The 22,887-nt window shown below is 50.7% G+C and overlaps 1 protein-coding gene across 20 annotated transcripts in view; it reads left to right on the top strand.

Moving 5' to 3' along the window:
* CAMK2G (calcium/calmodulin dependent protein kinase II gamma) overlaps window positions 1-22,887 on the top strand; it is a 54,205-nt gene that overhangs the window by 7,548 nt on the left and 23,770 nt on the right. For 17 of the 20 annotated variants that reach the window (XM_030759342.2, XM_089897707.1, XM_022590907.2 and 14 more), the window contains exons 3-12: window positions 5,136-5,195; window positions 12,470-12,524; window positions 13,396-13,461; window positions 15,682-15,754; window positions 15,900-16,002; window positions 16,431-16,514; window positions 16,950-17,044; window positions 17,622-17,744; window positions 21,332-21,415; window positions 21,638-21,680. In XM_030759342.2, the coding sequence (XP_030615202.1) occupies window positions 5,136-5,195; window positions 12,470-12,524; window positions 13,396-13,461; window positions 15,682-15,754; window positions 15,900-16,002; window positions 16,431-16,514; window positions 16,950-17,044; window positions 17,622-17,744; window positions 21,332-21,415; window positions 21,638-21,680 (786 nt within the window). The remainder of the gene's footprint in view (window positions 1-5,135; window positions 5,196-12,469; window positions 12,525-13,395; window positions 13,462-15,681; window positions 15,755-15,899; window positions 16,003-16,430; window positions 16,515-16,949; window positions 17,045-17,621; window positions 17,745-21,331; window positions 21,416-21,637; window positions 21,681-22,887) is intronic. The other 3 variants (XM_022590915.2, XM_022590916.3, XM_089897704.1) reach the window with 2 other exon arrangements.

Raw genomic sequence — 22,887 nt, 5'->3', positions numbered from 1 at the left:
GGTTCACGTGGGCACATTTCAGGCTCCGTCTCACTGTATTCACAGCCCTCAGCTAGTTCCCGGGTGTATGGGTGTGAAGGAATTAGAAGCTGTGGCCCCTGCTCTTACATGATACACGGACTTTGCTCTTAACTGGGGACTTTGCACCTTAAGAGTGAGATTCACAGAGGAAGGGATGTGGCATCACAATGTCAGGGTAAGGTCAGTGAGACTGTGGCTTGGGATTCCCACCAGTCAGTGCACAAGGCCAGGGGCTGTTTATAAGCAGCTGGGGAACGTGGATTATGACACCAAATCCCTATGCTGCCCTTGTTTATACTCCTCGGAGTGATATCTACGGGGGGCCTGGAGGGGGGCACTTGGAAGAGCAACAAGAGGAGAGACCCACATCGAGCATCTGAACTCGATAGGCTCTGGGAAGCTTTTCCTAACCCATGTTGGGGCCACAGGCACAGACCTTTGAAATACCCTTTGAAAAGTCAAGGGTGTCATTGAGGTTGGAACTTGGGGAGAGTCCCCATAGCCAGAGCAGGGCTCTGTGTCCTTTCCCACTTACAGTGGGTTGTATGTTTAGGTGGCCGTAGGATCTTAGTTGAAGCTGGTGCTGGTATTCATGGTTTTAGAGAAATGTCACTAAATCAGCCAGCATGTCTCTGCAGGGCTGTGGAGAATCTGGACGACCCTCCCTGGGCCCCGATCCTGTTGGGGAAGGAAAGTGAATTTGGAGTGGGCGTCACCCCTGGGGTCCTAAGGGAGAGGTGTTTCTAGGGCTCTGCCCCCCCTCTGCCACGCACCGTCTCCTCACTGTCTGCTTCCTCTTTTCTGCATCCGGTCACTCCCTGCTGCCCTTCTTGTCAAGGGTACTCGGCCTTTGTGGTGCCCTGAACCAAGTCTTGAAGTGCTTGGGCAGAAAGCGGGAGACATGAGGCCTCCAGGGATCCTTGTGTCCCAGGGCCTGGGTCTGCCCTGGGTGGGCTGTTAGGAAAGCCTGAAGCGGGATCTTGATAACGGCCGCTTCTGCTTTCTGCGCCTGTTGCCACCTCTGCTCTTGAGGGGAAATCCTTGCAGAGGGCTATGGTTGGAGCTGGGCTGAAGGCCGGCAGGGGTGGGTCTCTCCATGGCAGTAGCTCACAGGCAGGCAGGAAGTGGCCCTGTGCAAAAGCGGGAAGTGGCCGTTGTCAAACAGGAAGGGGGGGCTGGGCCGTGTGAGGGGGTGGGGATGAGCCCAGTTGAAAGGTGGGTGGGAAGAGGGTCAGCCTTGGAAGGTCTGGGCTGTTCCCTAGGAACGGCAAACTCAGTGGTCACTGGAAGGAGGGGGCGTCTCAAGGGAGAAGGCTGCCTTTGTGACAAGAGCACCGGCTGATGTTTAATCACCTTGGGATGCCAAGCCAGGACTGGACCTACCACTGTGGACCAGGCCAGTTCAGTGGCCTTACCCCTTTTGGGGCTGGGGATGCGAGTTTACAGGACAGACCTTGCATCTGGAAAAGATGCTCTGCAAACCTTACTTGTTCCTCAAACACCACTGCTGCTGGGGTGGAGCCCTTTGCTTTTTCCCAGACATGGAGCAGCCCTGGAGGGGACAACAGGACCGGAAGTGAGGGGGGAAAGGGACAAGAGACAACAGCTGGAGAGGTGGGGTGCTGGCTGGCTGTGCGAGGAGTAAGGAGTCAGGGAGAGCGTGGTAAGCAGAAACCACACGGCTCATTGAGCAGAGCTTCGGGATGGCAGGGCGCCACAGCCAGCAAGGCTGAGGCCGAGGAAGACCAGGGATCCCATGGGCAGCAGCGTTTCCTGGGCTGTCCTCTGTCTGATGAGCCCCTGTTGTTAACCTTCCCCTGTAGGCTCTAGACACAGGTGGGCCACCCCCAAACAGGAGGCTGTGATGGAGCCAGGTCGGAGGGCTCAGTTGCTGTGCTGTGGACCCCATGACTGCCCAGGCTGAGGGAGAGTGGGACTGACTCTCGTGTCTCTGGTGATGGCCATGGGCACAAGCCCAGCCTGGGAGGTCTCGTCTGTCTTATCACTGGGCCCTTGGAAAGGAGGCTCTCCCTGTGTGCCAGGCACTGTGCTGAGCGTTTACCCAAATACATCATTTAATCCATGAATATCGCTGCCTCCATTTTAGAAGTGAGGAAACTTTTTCCCAAGCTGTGTGCCTGGCTCACTCTCTCACCTCACCTCCTTCGGGTTCTAATCAAACGTCACCTCCTTGCTGAGGTGTTCCCTGACCACCTATTTTACGTGTCCACTCTCCCGCTTCCCTGCTTTATTTTTCTCCATCGCACTTACCACGACATCTAACATACCATCCAGTTGTTACTGTCTGTCCCTCCCCCTCAGCTCCTCTAGGATATCAGCTCGATGAGGGTGGGGATTGTTATCTCTTTTGTTCACTGCCATATCCCCAGCATCTGGAGCAGTGCCTGTCACATAGTAGGCCTCAGTAAATATTTTCTGAGTGAATGAATGAGGCTCAGATGGGTTTAATAACTCACCCAACATGGCGGCCCTGAGACTCAGTCTGGGGCTCTCTGACTCCAAAGCTGATGTGTTAATGGCCAGACTCCATGACTAAGGATCAGAGCAAGGACCCGAGGTTCAGAGGAGACACAGGCCTTGGGCAGAACATGGGGCTCAGCTCCTTGGAGTTAGGGTCGAACTAAGTGACTATCTAGGACCCTCTGGACCCTGGGCAGCTCCTTCAAGGAGCTGGAAGTGTGACTCTGTGTCTCTTCTCTTCTTACTCTGAGTCACTGATAATATGGGTGCCAGAGCACCCGTATTTTTAGTGCTGTTGCTGTTGTGGAACTGTAACTATTAGCCAGTAAGAGTCTTAAGGGAGGAGATAAACATTAATCTTCTGGGCCTTCTCCTCAGCTGCCACCTCCGCATCGCAAGATACTGTTCTCCCGCACTTGCCCGGGCAGCCAAGCCCGAGAGTTGTGGGTTGGAGGGTGTGAGGTGAGTGGTCAGAGAGAGGGCTGGTAGGTCTTCAGCTTTAGGGTGACTAGCTTGGTACTGCCATCCCACGTCCAGGAATGGGAAGGAAGGTGGGGTTGCCCTGACATCCTCTGGCCAGATCTGGAAGATCTGGAAGAAGCAAGGCCCCCTGCAGGGGGGGCAGGGGGACTAGGCAGGGCTAGTGTTGCTTCCTCAACTGCCTACCTTCTGAAGGTCCCTGGCCCTGAGGGATCCCAGGCAATGTGGGGTTACCTGGAGTTCTCCTGGCTGCATCCTGGTCAGTGGTCATACTGAACTCGAGGATGGGAAGGAAGGCCTGACCCAGATCTTTGGACAGCTGGGATGGATTAGCTGGGCAGCAGGAACTAATCTCTGCCTGTCCCCACGTCCTTCTTCCACAAAGCAGAGCTGTCCCTAGAGGGAAAGTTTAGGACAAAGCTGAGGGTGGTTGGTGAAACGGTAAATATGAATTCCTTCTCATCTATAATCCGTACATTATCTCAGGCAGGCCTGGGCTTCAAATCACAGTTCTATCCCTTTCCTGCTGTAGGATCTCAGGCAAGTTATTTAACTTCTCTGGGCCTGTTTTATCATCTGTGAAATGGGATAATCAATGCACCTGCCTGGTAAGATGGTTGTGAGGGTCATGGGAGGCTTTACAGAGGCTCTTTGCTATTTAGGTAGAGGTGGATGGGCAGAAGCCCCTACCAAGGGAGGTGGGAATTGCTTGGCAGCTATGGATGGGAAGGTACCTGCCTGGACCTGGGGAAGTTGAGGTGAACTGGACTATGCCCCCCAAAGCCTGGAGTCTTTACTTAATACTCTCACTTTTCTTTATCTTGTCATCACATCATAGCAATGAGAAGGAGGGCTCTAGGCTCGGACCACCTGTATCCACTGCCTGTCTGTGGGACCTTGGCCAGGTTACTTGAACCTTTTAAGCCTCAGTTTCCTCCTTTACAATGTAGTGGAACTAATCAGATCCTCCACTTCACGGGGTTTCTGTGAGGATGAAATAAGATAATCCGTGCCTCTGCCTGGCATATAGTAAATGCTTCGTAAATAATAGTTTTTACTACTACTGTCAATGTTATTGACAAACCGTTATTAAGCCTCTGATATGGAAGGAACTCTAGGAAGCATCACGCAGAGAGGTCCCACCCTTTGAAAAGCTTGTGACCGAAAGATTTAATGTGTGATTTAATGTGTGATGTGAGAATTATAAGAGGTGCTGTGGGAGATGGGGGTGGGTCATGGGGAGAGAAGTCACAGACTACCATGAGGAACAGGGAAGACTCTGTGAAGCAGGTGACTTTGGCAGGATTCCAGCAAGTAGAGATGGGGGGTAGGGTGGACAGGGCTTCTAGGCCACCTTGCTTTGAGTAGTAGCAGCCTCTCTTTCTACTTCCTGGAGCTCTGCCTTCCTGGGGAAGGAACTGACCAAACACAGCTTGCTTAGATTTGTGGGCTCTTGGATTCTGGTCATTTCACCAAAGCAGAGTAACCCCAGAGCCTGAGTGCCAAGAGGTCAGAGCTCCCAGCAGTGGACAGCCAAGAGGATCCTGGGGAGAAGCAGGATTTCTGCAAAACAGGCATCATAATACTACCAACCTCATAGCATTGTTATGAGACTAAATTAAAATATGTATCTGCCTGGTGTAGAAGTAAGCTCTCAATAAATGTTAGCTAGTATTATTATTATTTTCAAATCATCACCATCTTCATTGTCAGCATCATTATGTTTCAGGGTTGCCATGAAGACTGTATTAGAGAATATATGCAGCACTCCGAGCACAATATCTGGTCTTGTAGTAGGTGTTCAATAAAATTTAGCCATTATTATTAGTATTTCCAACAAGGAAGAGATTCTGGACACACTGGCCCAGTGAAATCCCTGCTGTGGTGGAAAGAGCACTACAGTTTTAGTTAAAGACCTGGCTTCATATCCTGGCTCTGCCACTCACTAACTTGGGAAGCTTTCCTAAGGCACTTCATCAGGAAAAGATTGTCATTAATATCTGTCTCCAGAATTGCCGTGACCTGATGTATTAATTCAGCAAATTGTAAAAAGGGCATAGTTGGTGCCTAAGAATTGAAAGCATATGAATAGCCAGGTGGCCACAAATAGAATGGGTGTTTGATGGCTTTTGTTTTCTCTCTTCTGCTCTTAGATCACCAGAAACTAGAACGTGAGGCCCGGATATGCCGACTTTTGAAGCATCCAAACATTGGTAAGTGCCCTTATATAGAGCATTTCTTGGGCATTTTGTGGAAGTTGGAGAGAACAGAAATCCACTGTTTTTGTGTAGGGAACCACTTCTGTCCCTGGGCCTTTGCCTGATGTCTTTTTTTGCCCAAGCAGGATAGCAGCCATGTATTGCTCAGAATTCTGGGGTGTTCTAGTTCAGAGACCTGAGTGTCTCCATCCCTGTGGTGCCATCTCAGGGCTGGGAGTGAGGTATCAGAATATGTTTCAGACTCGCTTTCTTCCCCTCTCCTTCCGTCTTTGGGCTGAGGTCCAGGTCCTCGGCGTGTGAGGCTCTGGGCTAGTAGCCTGCCAGCATCCCTCACCAGGGACCTTCCATGGCCGTCATAAAAGGGTCCGGATTTTGTTTCTGGACTTGAAAAAGTTTTGTTCCTGCTGCGGTGTCATGCACACTCTGGGGGTTTCCATGGTGCTCCCGTTTGTATTCCCCGGAGCCGGGAAAGCAAGCTGCCCACCCGCCTGGCTTCTCTGGAGATGGGATGGCAGGAGCCACTTGGATGGTGAAGGAGAAAAATAAGAGGATTTCTCCCTGCTCCCACCCTGACATGGGGGAGAGGAGCACATTGTTGGTTGTTGTAAAGCCGAGGAGGTTTGCCTGCCACAACCCACTCCGGCTCCGTTTTACATTGTTCAGCTGAAGTAGTCTTTGCCAAAAACGCTGGCCCCAATTCGGTGCTTCTTGCAGAGGGAACAGAAACTGGGCTGGCTGCAGTGTCTGAGCAGAAGCCCTGAGCTTGACTTGAGGCAGAGCAGGGAGCATCTCCTAGGTTTTCCCTGAAAGCTGTGATCATCACAAAGGACAACACGTTTTCCGCGCTCCTCAGGCATGGCCTCAATATCGGGGCTCCCACAGTGCCCTGGAGGCCTCCCACTCCACTGGGTTGGCAGCTGGGGCTGTAAGGCGACTTGCCGAAGCTCGATGCTTCCTCCAGAGCTACTCAGCCTCCGGCTTCCCAGATCTCGGGCTGGAATGCTCACCGGGAGCGCTTAACGTAGGAGAGTGAGGTCGTACTCCAGCCCAAGGGGAGAGGAGCTGTGAGGTAACCAGAACTGCAACCATGCAGGGCTTTATAGATGGCAATCAGCAGCTTGGATTACACCCGAAGCAGATTGGCATAGCTGGTGCTCAGCTCTGCCTGGTGCAGTCTTCCAAGGAGCCAGCACTTCTCAGCCCACAAGTCCTGGGTTTGGAACTACCGGAGCTCTCTGAAGTTAGACTCTCACCTGCAAACAGGATGGTGGGGACCAAAGTGTTGCCTTAGGTAGAAGAGAAATGATGAGAGGAGCAGCTAAAACAGCAGGCACAAACTCAGGCGTGTTTTGTTTGGCCGGCTCAGTGGTTTAAAAATATTTTTATTGTTTGCCAGTATTTTAAAACGAGATTTCACACTTTGAAAAAAATTCTATTTCCCAATCTTTCAAATCAGAAGGTTTGGCTCTGCTGAGCCCACATCCATTATGTGGCCAGAATCAGCTGGGGCTGGGCAGTGGCTGCCCCTTCAGCCCGCTGGCCACTGTTTTTGCTGTTATCTCACATTTGTACTGCCTACCTGGTCCCTCTAGGCTTTGTGAGCTTGTGACCTCTGACCTAGCAGTTCCAGAGTAGGAGGAAAAAAGAACGTGGGTGACTGAAGCCATCCATGAGCACAGAAGCATTTTGGTGTTCCAGTCCCGGGTCTCAGGGTCTGCGGACGGCAACTTCCTTTCCTTATGTTCCAGGTGACCAACTCGTACAGCAATGATGAATTGTCCTCCTGGAGGGAGGAGAACAAGGGGTGGGGTAGATGATGCAGGAGGCAGAACCATGTCTGCGTTACCTGCGACACGGGCATGGTTGACCACAGCAGGGTTAGGGTAGGATGAAGACAGTCGAGAATCAACCGGCAAGTACAAAACTGGGATTCTAGCTGAATAATGCCCGAGCCTTCTTTTTATGTTTTCTTTTAAATTAGATATATACTTTTTGACCTTTTAGACTTTACTTGGTTTGGTAGCCCCCCCCCGCTTTTTTTTCTTTTTAACCACCTGCCCCCAGCTCAGAATTAAGGCAGATGGAGTGACCATGTACCCCAGCCATCTGCTCTGTTCGGGAGGGAGCAGGACCCAGGGAAGGCCAGGCAAGGCACACTCCCTTTGTCAGCGTCTGATCTCCTAGAACTGTGCTTCCGTTTCACGACTGCTCCCAGATCCTGGGCGTGTTGGTCTGAGGCCCTATTTTGGGGTCAAGAGCAGGGGGAGGGAAGGGTGAGTCAGGACCGTGTCCTGGCAGAGCGGGCTAGCCAGGCTATCTGGCGTCCAGTGGGAACCAGGACTCCTGGAGATGTGGGGGAGCTGCAGGTCCAGGAGGCGGAGTTGCCATGGAGCCTGACCTGGCTTGTGGCAGAAGAGGAGGCAGTTTGGTCCCCTTAATTCAGTATTCATCTCCTCTCTCCGCTGCTCCATCCTTCAGAGCTGTGGCCCTTTTGGCTCTAGCCTCTAACTCCGTCCCTCAGGGATACAAGTGGACCAGCCCAAGAGTGGTGCAGAACTGAGGAAGCTGAGAGCAGAGAGCATATGGTCCACCTCTGGTTATTGTCAGACCCTTAGGCACTTGAATTCAGAAGGGTATTTGGTACAAGGAGCCAGGCACCCCCAGTTTTTTTCCCTGATAGATATTCTGCCCCAGGAGTTGAAAGCCTGTTGGAAGAGTGAACCCTAATGTAAACCATGGACTCTGGGCGATAATGATGTGTCAGTGTAGGCTTATCAGCTGTAGCAAATGCACTGCTCCGGTGGGGATGTTGATGTTGGGGGACACTGTGCGTGTGTGGGGACAGGGGGTAGGTGGGAGCTCTCTGTACTTTACTCTCAGTTTTGCTATGAACCCAAAATCGCTCTAAAAGGTAAAGTCTATTTTTTTTTTGAAGCCTGTTGGTTCTCAGGCATCCTGCAGGACCTGAAACAGCCCTGGGAGAGTGGCCGGAGGCGTGGAGTTGAGAGGAGGAAACGGCAGTAGTGCTAATCATCTAAAGTCTGAGTGAAGTGTCTTCTACCTGTGCTCTGCTTGCTCTCTGCTCTAAATTCCTCTAATGAATAGACTCTGTCTTCCTTCGTGCTGAGCTGCCCCAGCAGTTTCATCACAGTCTAGCATTGTGGTTTAGAGCAGCACTTCTCAAACTTTCATGTGCTCGTGAATCACTTAGGGATTGTGTTAAAATTCAGATTCTGATTCAGTAGGTCTGGGGTGGACCTGAGCTTCCTTACATCTCCTGCTGATGCTCACGCTGCTGATCCATGGACTGCACGTGGAGAAGCAAAGGTCTGTGGCTTTAGAGTCAAGTCCTCTAGGTTTGAATCTGGGATTTGCTGGTTAGCTGTGACCTCGGCACATGGTTTCACCCACCTGTGCCTCTGTTTTGTCACCTGTGCCTCTACGTGGAGTTGTTTTGAAAAGGTTCAGCAAGCAAAGGAGGCCTAGGAAATAAATGGAAATGATGAAAATGGAGATTCCAGCTCCCAGAAGTGACCCCTCCTAGACTCCCAGACCCAAATCAGTTCGCAAGTTATTCAAGCCTGGCTGCGTTTTACCTTGGGCCCAGGGTCCATACAGCTAATAGTAAGTGTAGCAAAAGCGGTTGTAAAGAAAGAGAAGGAAACATTGGATCATAACTGAGCAGCTCCCAAATCCCTGCCCACCCACTTCTGGAGGACAGCGTTCATCCCTCACCAGCCCATGGGATGACAGGACCTCCTTCCTACTGTGTTATTTCCATGGACATGAACAGTGATACTTTGTCAGTGCTTTTTTGACCAAAGTTTGTTAGTTAAAATGTGGCATACTGTTGGTGGCTTTTAAAGAATTGGAAACAGCCACAAAATTTGGGTTGTGGCTTTGTCAGTACTTGAAGGTATGAGACATCGAGGGTTTTTTTTGGCCTGTTCTTCCTTCCACAGTTTGTAAAGAACAATAATTAGGTTTATCACTGTAATGCAGTAACTGCTTCATACTCCTTTTCCAGATCTTCCTGTCTAGAGTTGGCCTGGTCCTCCTTGGCCTTCGTACCCTCTCATGACTGTGGAATGGCCTGGGTGTTGGATTGTTTTTTTCCCCATGCATCCATAGCATCCTTTACTTCTCCCTGACAGCCCTCAGCACAGTACCACTTGGTTATGCATTTGTGTAAGTGCTTCTTTAAAGCCCGTCTTCCCCGATCCCCCAGAGGCTGCGCAGTGGCAGAGCTGGGTTTCCCTTGTTCACAGCTGTGTCCGTGGCATGTACAGTCACGCCTGCTTCAGGGAGGTGCTGAATGGACACTGCTGAGTGAATCAGAATGGCCAGGGCTAGTGGGGACAGGTTGGAGCTCCTTTGCCTAAGAGGATGGAGAAAGTGACTCCCTGACAGGCAGTTCCACAAAATCAGGGATCTTGCTGTCAGTTTGCTTTGTCCTCAAGTCTCAGCTCTGCCTCTCAGTATAACTTTGGGTGAGTTTCTTTTGGAGCCACCGTTTCCTGTCCTGTTAGATGGAGGTGATAGAAGTACCTACCCGACAGAGCTAACGCAAGGGTTCAGTCAAATAACATGTGTAAAAGCACTTGGCACAATGCCGAGCACATTGAAACAGCTCAACTAAGAGTTAGGTATTGTAATTTGGATCATTAATATCAAGAATCTGCTAGGTTGGCAGTTAGAGTGGTGCATTCAAGTTTCTTGTCTTGTTCTCAGTCCTGTGTTAATTTTCTCTACAAATGGAAACAAAAAGATAGCAGTCTTGCTCAGCGATGGAGCCTTCCACACCTGTCCCTCCTCGTCTTGGTGGTTGCCATGCTCTGAGACAGACATCAAAGCCATTCTCTGGGTTGGGTGGCCTGGGAGGATTAGTCTTCCTTTGCTGCTCTGCTCTTCTGATTCCCCTCCCAGCTTCCTCCCACCTGGGCTCCGTGTGTGGCCTTTCTGGAGAAGGGCAAGTTCCAGTGACTCCCTGTCTGGGCAGAGGCATGGGTGCCTGCCCTTTTTGCCCTGTTCTCAGCCCTGCTGTGCTGGGTTGGGGGGGTGGGTCTGGGGGCAGGGATCCTGAGGAGGCAGGGCCAGGCGGCAGGACTCCCCTGGGAGTGGCTGTTAGCATTGTACCTGCTGCCCTGTTAGTGCATCATCCTGCTGCTGTTGGTCACCTCCCTAATGAAGCTGGTCTTTAGCTTCTGGGACAGCTGATTTCCAGGGGATTATTTGTATTACACACTTTAATGCTTTTTAGTAGCAAATTTTTAATTAAATGGAAAGTCCTCTTGGAAGCAAGGGAGTAGCAGCTGCAGCAGGACTCAGCATGAGACACCAACTCCCGCCAGAGACCCACAAGTGAGAAGGGAGGGTGGCAGGGCTTTGGGGGAGCTCGCTTGAGCGTGCCTGGCTCAGTTAGGGTGGAAGGGAGGCAGGGTTTGGCTATGGCTCCTTCCTTATGTCCCCCACAGGCCTAGAGAAGTATGAGCTTATGTGCCCGAGTATAGGAGAGAATCATTTGAGGAGGAGGGGTTTTAGAAGTACCACCTGCCTTTGATCCCATTGGTAAATTGCAGAAATACTGAGTTCTGGGGGAATTTTGGGGTGAGTAACCAGATCAGATCTAGTAAGGTTGGCAATATGAAGTATAAACAATTGTCAGGCCCTGGTTCTAGCCCTGGCAGGCCCGAGTCCTCATTTATCAAGTGAGGAAAACCACAGGGCTCTAGTGATGGCTGAGTGCCTATATTTTACCTTCGGCTGATCTTGCTTTGGTGGGAAGGGTATGTAGGAAAGTGCCTCAGCCCTGATGAAACGCTCTCACACTGGAAACGGTAGTTGTCATTTGAGCTGGTTGGGGTCGGACATGGAAGAGACACTGTGATTTCTTTGTATCCAAGAACTTCACTGGTTGGTTTGGTGTCAGGCCATTCTTGAAGTGTTCTGCAAGGTGCTCCTGGAACTGCTGAGGGATGGAGTGAAGGTCAAACAGAAGAAGCCCTTTGGAACATAGGCTCCCCATCAAGAGAGTGCAGGTGAGGGAAGGGACAGGAGCAGCTAGGATGGTTGGCCAAAACAAAGTTGTGTTTGCATTAGAATGATGCTCAGGGGTTGGCATTTAACCCCGAGGTGGCTTTGTGGGCACAGGCTTGAAGAGGAGACTTCAGAAGACATTAGGTTGAGCTTTTGCCCACGAGCTCTGGAGGTGGGGAGTGGGAAGGGATTCTGCTCGTCAGCCTTTTCTTGCAGCCTTCACTGCAGCTACATGCAGTAGCCTCTCGGAGCCGTCTTTGATGCTGTTGTAGGCACATTCGTGAGTGGTTTCTCTCCGGGCTGCATTGCTTTGTTGCCGGGGTGTGTGGGCTACTCCACATTTCTTATAGGAAACAGTGATATGGACCAGTCTTTGGAGTCAGAAAGAGCTGGGTTCACATTTGGACCCACTACATCTTTGGCCTTTGGCAAGATACTGTATGTCCCTGAGCGTCCAGTGTCCTCATCTGTGGAATGGGAGTAATACTTATCTCGGGGTGGTCATCAGGTATAATAAACTCCTTGAAGGCCAGTACTGTGTCCTTCCTAAATCCCGCCATCTACCACAGGGTCCAACACCCAGTAGTCACTCAGTAAATGCTTGTAGCATAAGTAATGTACGCAAAGAGCCTAATACAAGGCCTGGCACGTAGTGAGCACTTAATAAATGGTTATTGTTGTCGTCGCCTGAATCTGTGTGTTGCCTCCCGTGCTCACCATCCGTCATCCTCCCTCCACGCGCCTCCCTGCTGGGCTCTGCCTTTCCCACTTCTTCCCCTCTAATTCTTCTGTTCCCATCTACTCCAGGCTCTCAGGCTCTCCCGTCTTGTCATTCTCTGTCCCCCTGCAGTCTGTGTCTCTCGGTGCTGCTCGCTTTGCGTTGCACCCTCACGTGTCATATCCCAGGACTACCTTCTCTGGGACCAGCCCCCTCTGGGAAGAAGGTTCTTGCTTTTCTCCGTCCTATCTTACTTCTTAGCCACAAAGCTTCTGTCTCTTGCCTACATTGTAGGCAGTCTGAGGTGGCAACCAGAGCGCTGGACCTGGGGTCTGGTCGTCTCTGCTTTGTGGCCATGTTGCCTTGGACCGGGGCTGCTGGGCGTCTGCCCATTCTCAGGAGAGAGCCTGTGGGGCTGACAGGACGGGGCAGGGCTGGGGTGGCCAAGGAGAAGAGGAGTAGGATTTCCAGGTTTTCTCTCTGTTAATCTCTGTCCCCATCTCCTCTCTTGCAGTACGCCTCCATGACAGTATTTCTGAAGAAGGGTTTCACTACCTCGTGTTTGACCTGTAAGTGCCGCTTTCTGAGGGTGTGGGGGCCTTTCCCTCCAGCCGGCTCAAGAGGAAGGCTTGGAAAAAAGGCCTAAACTGGGTCTTCAGCCTCTGCCGAGGGTCCCCCTCCTTTGCCCATGGAGAGTAGTTTGATTTTGAACTTCCTCTGGTAATGGGCAGGTTGCCGAGGGTCTCCTTGCTCACTCAGTATCTCCCCCGGGCTCTGAACCCCGGGATGGCGTTGCTCTTGCATTTCTGTTCAGCAGCACACCTTGTGCAGATGCTTTTTTCTTGTTTCTTGGTGTGTTGTCCTTAGTGGAGAAATAGAACATAGGTCTTTGCATGACCTTAAAAATTCTGGGAAATTGAAGGTACCTTTTATTAGTCATAAACTAGGCTCCCATTGGTCTCTCCTCCACTTTGGTTACGGTTTAATTTCTTAAAAGTGGCTCTTCACCTCGTAGAAATGCCTCTTTGGTATTTTCCGGGTTGGGTCTCTGTGTCCTTGGTCTCATTATTCTTCAACTTCAGTGGTAGGTCTGTCATTCTTGGGCAGCTTTATCTTCGTATTCAGATTGGTCTCAAATAAAGCTATGACTGTTTGAGTAGGTTGATTATTTTCTCTTAGATGCCTGTATATTCATCTTTACCAGAGTATTAGCTAATCTATAGGTTACAGAAACAGAAATGTGCAGGGGGAAGGGAGGGCCCATGTTGTCCCAAGGAGAAGCTCCATGTCATTGAAGGACTGGCGTGCTCTGGGCTGTCAGACAAAATGCATGTAGAGCTGACACTTCTCTAAAGCTGTTGTACAGTGTGACCTGTTACCTGTTGGATGCTGGGGTTGGACACCTGACCTGCCTCCTCTGACACTCTTTGTTGGTTGCAGTGTTACCGGTGGGGAGCTGTTTGAAGACATTGTGGCCAGAGAATACTACAGTGAAGCTGATGCCAGGTGAGATGAGGGCCCTGGGGGCCAGGCGTCCTGCCTATTTGAATCGTCTTTGGGGGAGATCAGAAGAGCTCTTATCTGGACAAGGATTCTGTAGAGCTGGACTCAGGCTACATTCCGTGGGTATTGTTAGGAGTTAATAATTCAGCACTCCCAGATCAGTTTTTTGCAAAGCTCTTACATATCTCCTTTACGCCGTCACACCAGAAATACCTTTTCTTTGCACCACCGCCTACTCACAAGGGCCCAAGGACCCTCCCTATCCCTGCTTCTTTCTTTTGACAAATCCTACTGCATAATGAGGCATCCTGGGGATGATCCAGAGATGGAGGAAACATGGTTTGTGTCCCAAAGGAGTGTAAATGTCTGGGTTAATAATCCAACCGGGGAACCTTCCTGGGAGATTTCAGCCTGAATCACCTTGTGTCTTGACCACCATCACCAGCCCCCATGTGGGGCTCCACAGGCTAGAGGACCATTCCTCGGCCATACCCTTCAGCCCCCAGCCCTCCAGGAAGCCCTGGCAGCTCCTCCGTGTGACACAGCAGAATTCCTCCCACACCGCAGCTCTGGGGCGCTTGTTTGGCCTGCCTTTCCTTCCTCGGCTCCTCCCCCGCCCTGAGTTTTCTCTCGGGTGATGTCCTTACAACCTGATTTTGATCATCCTGCCTGCAGCTTCTCAGGCATATGTGGCAGCTCTGGCTGCCTCTGGAGGGTGGGGGAGCACAGCTTCCTCACAGGTTTCTCAACCCTGAGAGGCCATTGTTTGCTGATCAACCTCAGATGCTTCAGCCTCAGGAAAAATTCTCAAGTGGGAGATGAATTCCAGTGCCAGCAGGGGAGGACCAGGCTCTGGGCGGGAGGAGGCAGTGATAGCTCAGGGAGCCTGGCGGGGAGGAGGGGGGGTCAGGGCGGGTGACTGTACCAGTGGGCTTGGCCTGGCTCTGCTGGGACAGTTCGCACTTTTGCCATTTTTGGCCAGAAGGCTCTCCCTGCTAGCTTGCCTCTGTTCTAATTATATATTTCTGTGGAGACTCGCCTCTTCAGCTCAGTCTTAAAGTCTGTTTGGCCTACTCTTGGGCTGTGTCCTATAGGGAGGCCTGAGCCTCAGCCTCCAGGAGCCCAGCAAGACCCTTCGGCTCTTGTGGAAGCCCCAGCATCAGCTTTTAAAGGAAGGAAAAATAAGTCCAGGTCACCAGCTCAGCAGACACTTGGTAGTACCTGCTCCATTCTCTAGGCCAGGGTTCCTCAGCCTCAGCGCTGCTGACATTTGGGCCAGATAATTTTTTGTCGTTAGGGCCCCTCCTGTGCATTGTAGGTTTAGAACCATCTACCTGCTAGATGCCAGTAGCACTGTCCCTCTCAGTTGTGACAACCAGCAATGTCTCCAGGCATTGCCAGATGTCCTCTGGGGGCCATAATCATCCCCCAGTTTTCACCAGTGCTCTAGACTGCCAGTACACCCCACCAGGAGTTTGACTGCAAGTGTGGCAGGATGGTTTGGAAGGTGGGTTCACGAATCAGCAGCTGAATGTGACTCTAGTTTGTCTTTTTCTATGAAAAATCATGATCAGAAATGCTCCTCAGGTGCCTGTTTGGAACCCTCTTTAGTACCTTGTTTCTTGATGGTGCCTGTGTACTTGTTTTATCTCCCCTACTAGATGGTAAACTTCAGGGCAGGCACTGGGTCATCTTTACAGCTGATGTGGTACCAAGCACAGTGCCTGTAGGTGCTCGATAAACATTTAAATGAAAGAATGAGTGTACCCACCCCCGAAACGACTTAAGCTAATAAGTTGGACTATCCTTCCTGAGTTGCTACCACAAGCCTCTTCTCCAAGAACAGAGTTACCATAGCAGGGAAGAGAAACAAGGAAGGAGTTGGATGGTCTCTCTTTCTCAGGAGTCTGAGATGTCCCCCAGTTTCTTGGAAACCAATTGAATATGTTGGGCCTTTACAGTCTAAGGAGGCATGGTGGACCCTGTTCTAGTCTGCCCTCTGCCATTATCTAGCAGGAGAGCCTGGAAAAACCAGTTAATCTGCTTGGGCCTCAGTTTCCTCTTCTATAAAGTAGGTTGAACAGATGATGTCCACAGTCCAAGGTTCTAGCTCCTCGTTGAGTGATTCTCTGTGAATCCCTGACCCAGAGATAAGTGCTTTTGTCCACAGCGTGTGGTCATGGATGGTTTAACCCTGAACTGACCTTTCTTCTGCTTTTGCAGCCACTGTATACATCAGATTCTGGAGAGTGTTAACCATATCCACCAGCATGACATTGTCCACCGGGACCTGAAGGTACTACCCAGGTTCCCCCTTTGCCTCTTGCTTGTGAAGCATTGGCGCCACCTGGTGCCAGATGGTAGTACTGCGAGGCCCAAACTAGGCTCCCTCTGGGCTGCGGGGTGGGTGCCTCACGAGGTTCTCTGTCTTCCTTATACAGCCTGAGAACCTCCTGCTGGCGAGTAAATGCAAGGGTGCCGCAGTCAAGCTGGCTGATTTTGGCCTAGCCATCGAAGTACAGGGAGAGCAACAGGCTTGGTTTGGTAAGAGTGACCCTGTCTTCCTGGAATGCAGCCCCCGCCCTTCCTCCTCTTCCTGATCTGCCTTCCTCTTTCATAACTAGAAACCAGACCCTTAATGGCCCTGGGCTCCTCAGGGACTGGAGGAGGGGAGGGTGCAGAACTCCCCCTGGCCCTCCATGACTCAGTACAGTGAGACTTGCTGCTGTTAGCACTGTGTTCTTGCTGCCTCTGGGGAGGATGGGAATTCCTGGTAGACACATGGACTTACCCTCTGATATAGATTCCGGGCACTACAAGAAGCCCAGCCCGTCATCTCTTGCTGCCCGTGTGCTGAGAGCTTATGTAGCAAAAGCAACAGGAGTAAGAAGGGACTTGGGGGAAATTGCTAATGTGGGTTTAATGAAAGAGAAAGTGGGTTCAGTGTGCCTCCGCTGTCTCTTCCGCTACAGGTTTTGCTGGCACCCCAGGTTACTTGTCCCCTGAGGTCTTGAGGAAAGATCCCTATGGAAAACCTGTGGATATCTGGGCCTGCGGTAAGCCCATTCCACACACTCAGCTTTTTGGTGTTAAGGGCCCTCGACTTCCAGCGATGGCAAGAAAGAGGCATTGCTCTTCCTTGTGGGTCCCACAGGCGTCTGGTATATGTGAGCTCACGGTGTTTGCTCAAGTGTCCCCGGGATGGCTGTTTCCATCACACCCTTCTCCCCAAGTATTTCCTAGATGACGTTGCATCCTTCTTGAAGAGGGATTTGCCCATGCCTTAGCAGGTGGGTTGTGCCTAAAGAAATCCCGGACGCGGCTTGGTGACGTGGGGAGTGAAGCATAGTGGCACAGCATTATTGGCTGCCATTCACTTCTCCTTCTGGTATGGCCTTGACTTTCTGGGTGGCTCTGAGCCCTGTGTGGCTTTTCTTGGTTCCTCAGCAAAGCAGGTGACTGACCCCAGTGACCTGTGTCCTGTCTTGTAGGGGTCATCCTGTATATCCTCCTGGTGGGCTACCCTCCCTTCTGGGATGAGGATCAGCACAAGCTGTACCAGCAGATCAAGGCTGGAGCCTATGATGTAAGGACCTGTTTGTTCCTGCCCCTCAGGCTCTGACCAGGGGAAGGGGCATGTTGAGTGTGTCACAGGGTACAGGGAGTGTCAGGGACTTCGAAGACCCAGGGATGCGCATGGCATATAGGCCTCAGTTCTTGACACCACCTGTCCCAGGGAGCAGCTTTTTTGCACAGCCATTTTTGGTAGCTGTAAAGTCACGGAGTCCACTGAAGCCCTTTGGTCTGTTATTTGCAAAGAATGGTGTGGCTGTGTGGTGTGCTGCATGACACAGGGATGAGAAGTCTGGTGGCTCTCCCACTGCAGTGGGGCCTTCGGCACAGCGCTGAACACCTGATTCCTCCTAGTAGAGAGATGGAGTTGAACCAGAAGATGTCAGAGTCTCCCGGTCTGATATTCTGGCATTCTAACCATGATTGTTCTGTTTTCCTTTCCCGGTCTTTAAGTTGACCCTGATCCTGGGATACCCCAGGGCTTTCCCACACCCTGCTGGGCAGCTTTAGGTAACACAGAGTACCCCAATTATAGGGGGTATGAGGCTCACAAATTTCATATTCCTCCTTCTCTTGTTCCCGCTCCTTAGTTCCCATCACCAGAGTGGGACACGGTGACTCCTGAAGCCAAGAACTTGATCAACCAGATGCTGACCATAAACCCTGCAAAGCGTATCACAGCTGACCAGGCTCTCAAGCATCCATGGGTCTGTGTAAGTGTCTTCCACCGAGATCAAGGAGATCAGGGATGTCAGCTTTCAATGTGCCCATAGCACTGTCTTTACCCTCCTTCTTATGAATAGAGAATAATCATTTTGGGCCCTGAGCTAAGACCCAGCAGAGGGGAGGGGGCACTGGATGGGGCCCAGGGGCAGCAAGTGTCATCAGGAGGAGTTGGGGAGGCGATTGGGACTAACTGGCCTCTGTCTCTCCCCCACTCACTTGTCAGGTGTGGTTTAGCTTTGATCTTGAATGAGGGCTTAGGTTGACCCTCGCAGACTCTAGTTGATGAGAGAAAGCAGCTGGCAGAACTCAAAGTGAATTGCCATGCCTAGAGTGCCTATTCGGATCTCAGCTCTTAGACGACTCTAATGGAAATGTGACCAAGACCCAGCAAATAAACAGAAGGGGCCTCTGAGCAATGAAAAAGAGCCTCCTGAAGTTCAGTCATAAATCTCGCCCTAGGAGAAGCCCCCGGGGCTATCATTGTGGGTCAGCATATTCTGTTTTCATGTACAATTCTATCAGGCTGAAATATCTTTTGTCAAACAAGAGGGTCTGCCTCTTGTTAGGCCTCCTGACAGCTACGATGCATTTATGTATTTGTTCTTTCCCGTGTTTACTGAATGCCTCTTTGATGCTGGTCCCTGTGTGGGTGCTGTAGATACAGAGATGAATAAGGCATGGTGCCTTCCCTCACACATCTCAAAGATTATCTGGGGAGACAGGCACTCAAGCAGGCAACCACTCTGCAATGTGACAAGTACGTAAAAGAAGCTAATGAGTATGTAGGAGCTCCTGCCGTCTCTGGTGGGCAGTGGGATTGCTAAAGGCATGGAGGATGTGGGCTCTGTCCTGGTTCTTGGCAGATGACTGGGAGTTCCCCAGGATGATAACCTGCAGGCAGAGGTTAGCAAGGGCCAAGGTGAGAGGACATGGGGAAATTGTGGCGAGTTTAAGGAATATTAAGTCGTTTGGTTGTAGATGAACGTAGGACTACAGGAATACAAGAGACTGAAGCCAAAAAGATTCCAGGACATACAGGTTTCTGCCTAAGGAGTTTGGATTTTACTCTGAAAGCACAGGGAACCATTTAAGGGTTTTAAAGAGGGAATGAAGTATGCAGTTAATTAAGAAAGATCAGTTTGGAAGCTGTGTAGAAAATGGAATTGAAGAGGAAAGAGGCAGGGGCAGAGAGCTCAGGAAGCTGTCGTGACTGTCTAAGCAAGTCCAGATGAGGTCTCGGCTAAGGGTAATAATAGGAGAGTGGGCGGTATGGCAAGGAGTGGACACATCTGAGAGATGTTTGGGACATAGAATGAAAAGGATTTAGTGACCAGCTGGATTTGGGAAGTGAAGGAGAGAGTGGGATCTATGAGGACTGCCAGGTTTTGAATTGGTAACTGAGTGGAGGGTTGTACCATTCACTGACCCAGAGGAAACTCAGAGGAGGAACCTGTTTGTGAGAAAAGATGATGATTTTAGTTTCCTACATGTTAAGTGTGGTGTTTGAGGACCTCTGGCTGGAGATATCCAGTGGGTAGTTAGAAATATGGAAAAGAAGTTAAAAATTGGAAATATAGGTTGTAGTCATTTGGGTGGTGTTGGGGCTATAGAAATAGATGGGATTGTTTCTATGCTGATTGAATTCCTTTTTTTCTTTTTTGGGGGGTTTTTTTTTTTGGCTGTGTTGGGTCTTCATTGCTTCGCACGGGCTTTCTCTAGTTGCGGCGAACGGGGGCTATTCTTTGTTGCGGTGCGCGGGCTTCTCATTGCAGTGGCCTCTCTTGTGGAGCATGGGCTCTAGGCGCGCAGGCTCAGTAGTTGCAGCACGCGGGCTCTAGAGCGCAGGCTCAGTAGTTGTGGCGCACGGGCTTAGTTGCTCAGCGGCATGTGGGATCTTCCCGGACCAGGGCTTGAACCAGTATCCCCTGCATTGGCAGGTGGATTCTTTACCACTGCGCCACCAGGGAAGCCCCTGATTGAATTCTTACTGTGGGCTGTTGTAAAAGAGATGGCCACCAGCATTTAGCACCAGGGAAAGTTGGAGGAGCCGGCAAAGGAGACTGAGAATGAGAATTTCCATGGGAGAAGGAGGATCAGGAGATCCTAAGAAACAGGAGGTCTCAGGAAGGGAGGTTCTGTAATCAGATGTTTCAGAGAGTCCATGATAAAGACAGAAGAGAGCCTGTTGGCTCCGACCAATTAGAAGCATTGTTTCATTATTTCACTGATAGAGGCAGTGGAGGGAGAGAGACTGAAGCCTGTTTACAGTGAGGTGAGGAGGGAATGAGGGTGAAGAGAGAAAGACATGGTACTAGTTAGAGAAGATGGATGAGTCAGGGGAGTTTTTAAAATCTTGCGCTTGACTGTATTATGTAGACTACAGAGAAGAATATAATCCAGAATATAAGGGGTTAAAAATATTGGCTAATTGAGGAACCAGTGTTTGGATAGCACAATGAGAGAGGGACTCCTGAGCCCAGGTCAAGGGGTCAGCACATGAGGGATGATGCTTCTGAGACCTGGGCTTAGGTTGCAGGGGTGTGAAAATCAGCTTGTGGTTAGAAGGCTGAAGTTGAAGTTCTTGCTTGATGATCTCTCATTTCACTTTGGAGGAGGAGGTGAAATATGAGATCTGGGGAAGGTAGATAAGGTTGGGAGAGTTGCTTCGGGAACTAGGAAAGGGAGCGGCCAGAGGGGAAGGAAGGCAGGGTGGCCCTGTGGGGGTGTGGGCACCAGGCTGCATGTTGTAGGATTTATTTTTTTAGCAGGCTGGCCAAGGTAACAACAGCAGAGTGAGGGGATGAGCCACTTAAAATGGGTACTCAGGAACTGCGGAAACATTATGTTCTGGGGTCGTGTTTGTGGACCCCACCCTCCATCCTCCTATATATCTCAGCAGACCCTGAGAACATCTCTGTATTAGGATATGTAATCATTGACGCTTGTATTGCTGACCCTGTGTCATCAGGGAAATGTAAATCATGTTCAGGGGACTCTGTTTAAGGAGGAAGTTAGCAGTAATACATTGAAGAAAAATTCCCATCCAAAACGGTGAAAAGAATTAAAGCTTCAAGGTAAAGATCCTTAGCTTCTCAGGTCACAGCTTCATTTAAGACCTTGTTGGCGAGTGGGATGGTTGTTGAGAGGGACTCTTAGAAGGAATGAATGTTCTCTCTGGAGAGCAGGAACCTTTCTGTTCTCTCACTGCCCAGAATCTGGAGCGCAGTAGGTGCTCACTAAATAGTTGCTGAAGGAATAACTGCATGAGGATCACAACACACAAAATACTCTCCCGTTCCATAGCCTCCGTCTCCCAAGGAAGATTAGAATGCTCTCTTGGGCACCATCATCCAGCATCAATTACCGGTGGTGTTTTCATGTCCAGATTATTGTCCTTACATAACCTTGATTTTTGGGTAGTGCTTTTATTGTAAAAGCATTTTCACATCTGTGACCTCATCTTATCTTCAGAGCAACTCTGGGGCGGCTGAGCACATGGCCACCGGTGCTGGGACTATGGTGAGGGGCCTAGGATCCGGTGGGGGGCTCACAGGCCTGTCTATTTGGCTTCCAGCAACGGTCCACAGTGGCATCTATGATGCATCGTCAAGAGACCGTGGAGTGCCTACGCAAGTTCAATGCCCGGAGAAAACTGAAGGTGAGTCTAGCTTTCCGGGCCGGGCTGCCAGCATCCTGAAATCATACCTTTCAGCAGTGCACCCCCTGCCCCATCACAGAAAGAAGCTCCCCTCCTGGCTGGAGCTGAGCTATGAAGGTTGTACTCATTGGGAGCCCCTAGCCAGCAGGTGCCATCTGCCTGAGAACAGACTGTGCTTTTCTAGAGCCTGATGGAATTCACAGGACCCTCTTCTTTCCCCAGGGTGCCATCCTCACGACCATGCTTGTCTCCAGGAACTTTTCAGGTATGTTTTCAGCTGTGCACTTTAACTCTACGAGGTGAGTGGGTCAGAATGGGCTGTTGCCATATATCATGCCATCCTGACACTGGGTGTCTCAGGCAACACCTTGACCAAGATGATGAGGATCCTGTTTGGAGGGGCTGCTGCAGCTGAGTTTTGTAACCTGAAATTCTGGGGGGCTTTACTTGACTTCAGGTTTATGAACTGTATTCCCTAGAACCTCCCAAGGAGTAGTCTGCCCAGTCTTCCATTTACCTTGTCCCTGGGTATTCTTAATTCTCTGAAGACTCTCAGCACTTTAAGATTTTAGCCAGTCTCAAGGGCATTGGAGGATGTGCTGGGAAAAAGAGGGAGATGAGATGTAGTGAATCTTCCCAGACACCACCATTAATTGGCTGACTGGGACGATCACTACATCGTTGTGTCCAAGTGGAGATGACTGATAGAAATTATTCCAGATGTTTAAACCTTTTACAGGGACTGTGCTTAAAATATTCTCTTTTGTACCAACTGTAAAAGTGAAGAAATAGAGACCAGCAGGATGGAGGGAAAGGAATTTGCTTAATGTTGCGTGAGGAATTGGGAGAGTTGGGACCAGTTATTTGTAAATCACACTTGACATTTCTTTTTAAGATGCAAGACATTCCACCTTCCCCCTCCCCCCACCCTCATCATTGTTTGCCCTCACTTGGGAAGCACAGTGGCTTTTCTGTGAGGAAAAGATTAATGACGGGACTTAAGACAGAAAGGTTTCTTCCCAGTTTGCCTTTTCCCCTGATCTTCCCTCCCCCTAACCCCCAGCCCCACTGTTTTGGTTCAAGACCCCCTTCTCATTCTCATAACCAGACTCCCTCCCTTGCTTTCCTTCTACACAGCCATGGGGGTGGGGGGGTTGTGTGTGTGGGAGGCTCAGGTGGGCAGCTACCTGGGCAGAGATTGCTCCCTTGAGCTTGAGTCCACGGGCTTGGCTGTACTGGTTCCCGGTAACCTCCAGCCCTGGCTCTGGGGCTTCATGAGCTCTAGCCCAAGTGAGAGCCACAGGGCCCTGGAGGGTCAGGACTGGAGAGTAAGCTGGGAGAGTGTCCCCCTCAGGCCCATCCCCTGTGACCCTAGTTGGGGCTTGATCTTGTGTTCTGGATTCACCTCACAAATGGGGACAGGAGGGCACAGTGGGCCACCTCCTGCAGAGGTGGAGCTGTTGTCCCACATC

The sequence above is a fragment of the Delphinapterus leucas genome, chromosome 16, assembly GCF_059928025.1.
Source record: "Delphinapterus leucas isolate spDelLeu-1000000601 "Yukka" chromosome 16, BTC_Dleu_Yukka2, whole genome shotgun sequence".
Taxonomy (NCBI): domain Eukaryota; kingdom Metazoa; phylum Chordata; class Mammalia; order Artiodactyla; family Monodontidae; genus Delphinapterus; species Delphinapterus leucas.
This window is presented reverse-complemented; position numbering and strand designations above follow the sequence as displayed.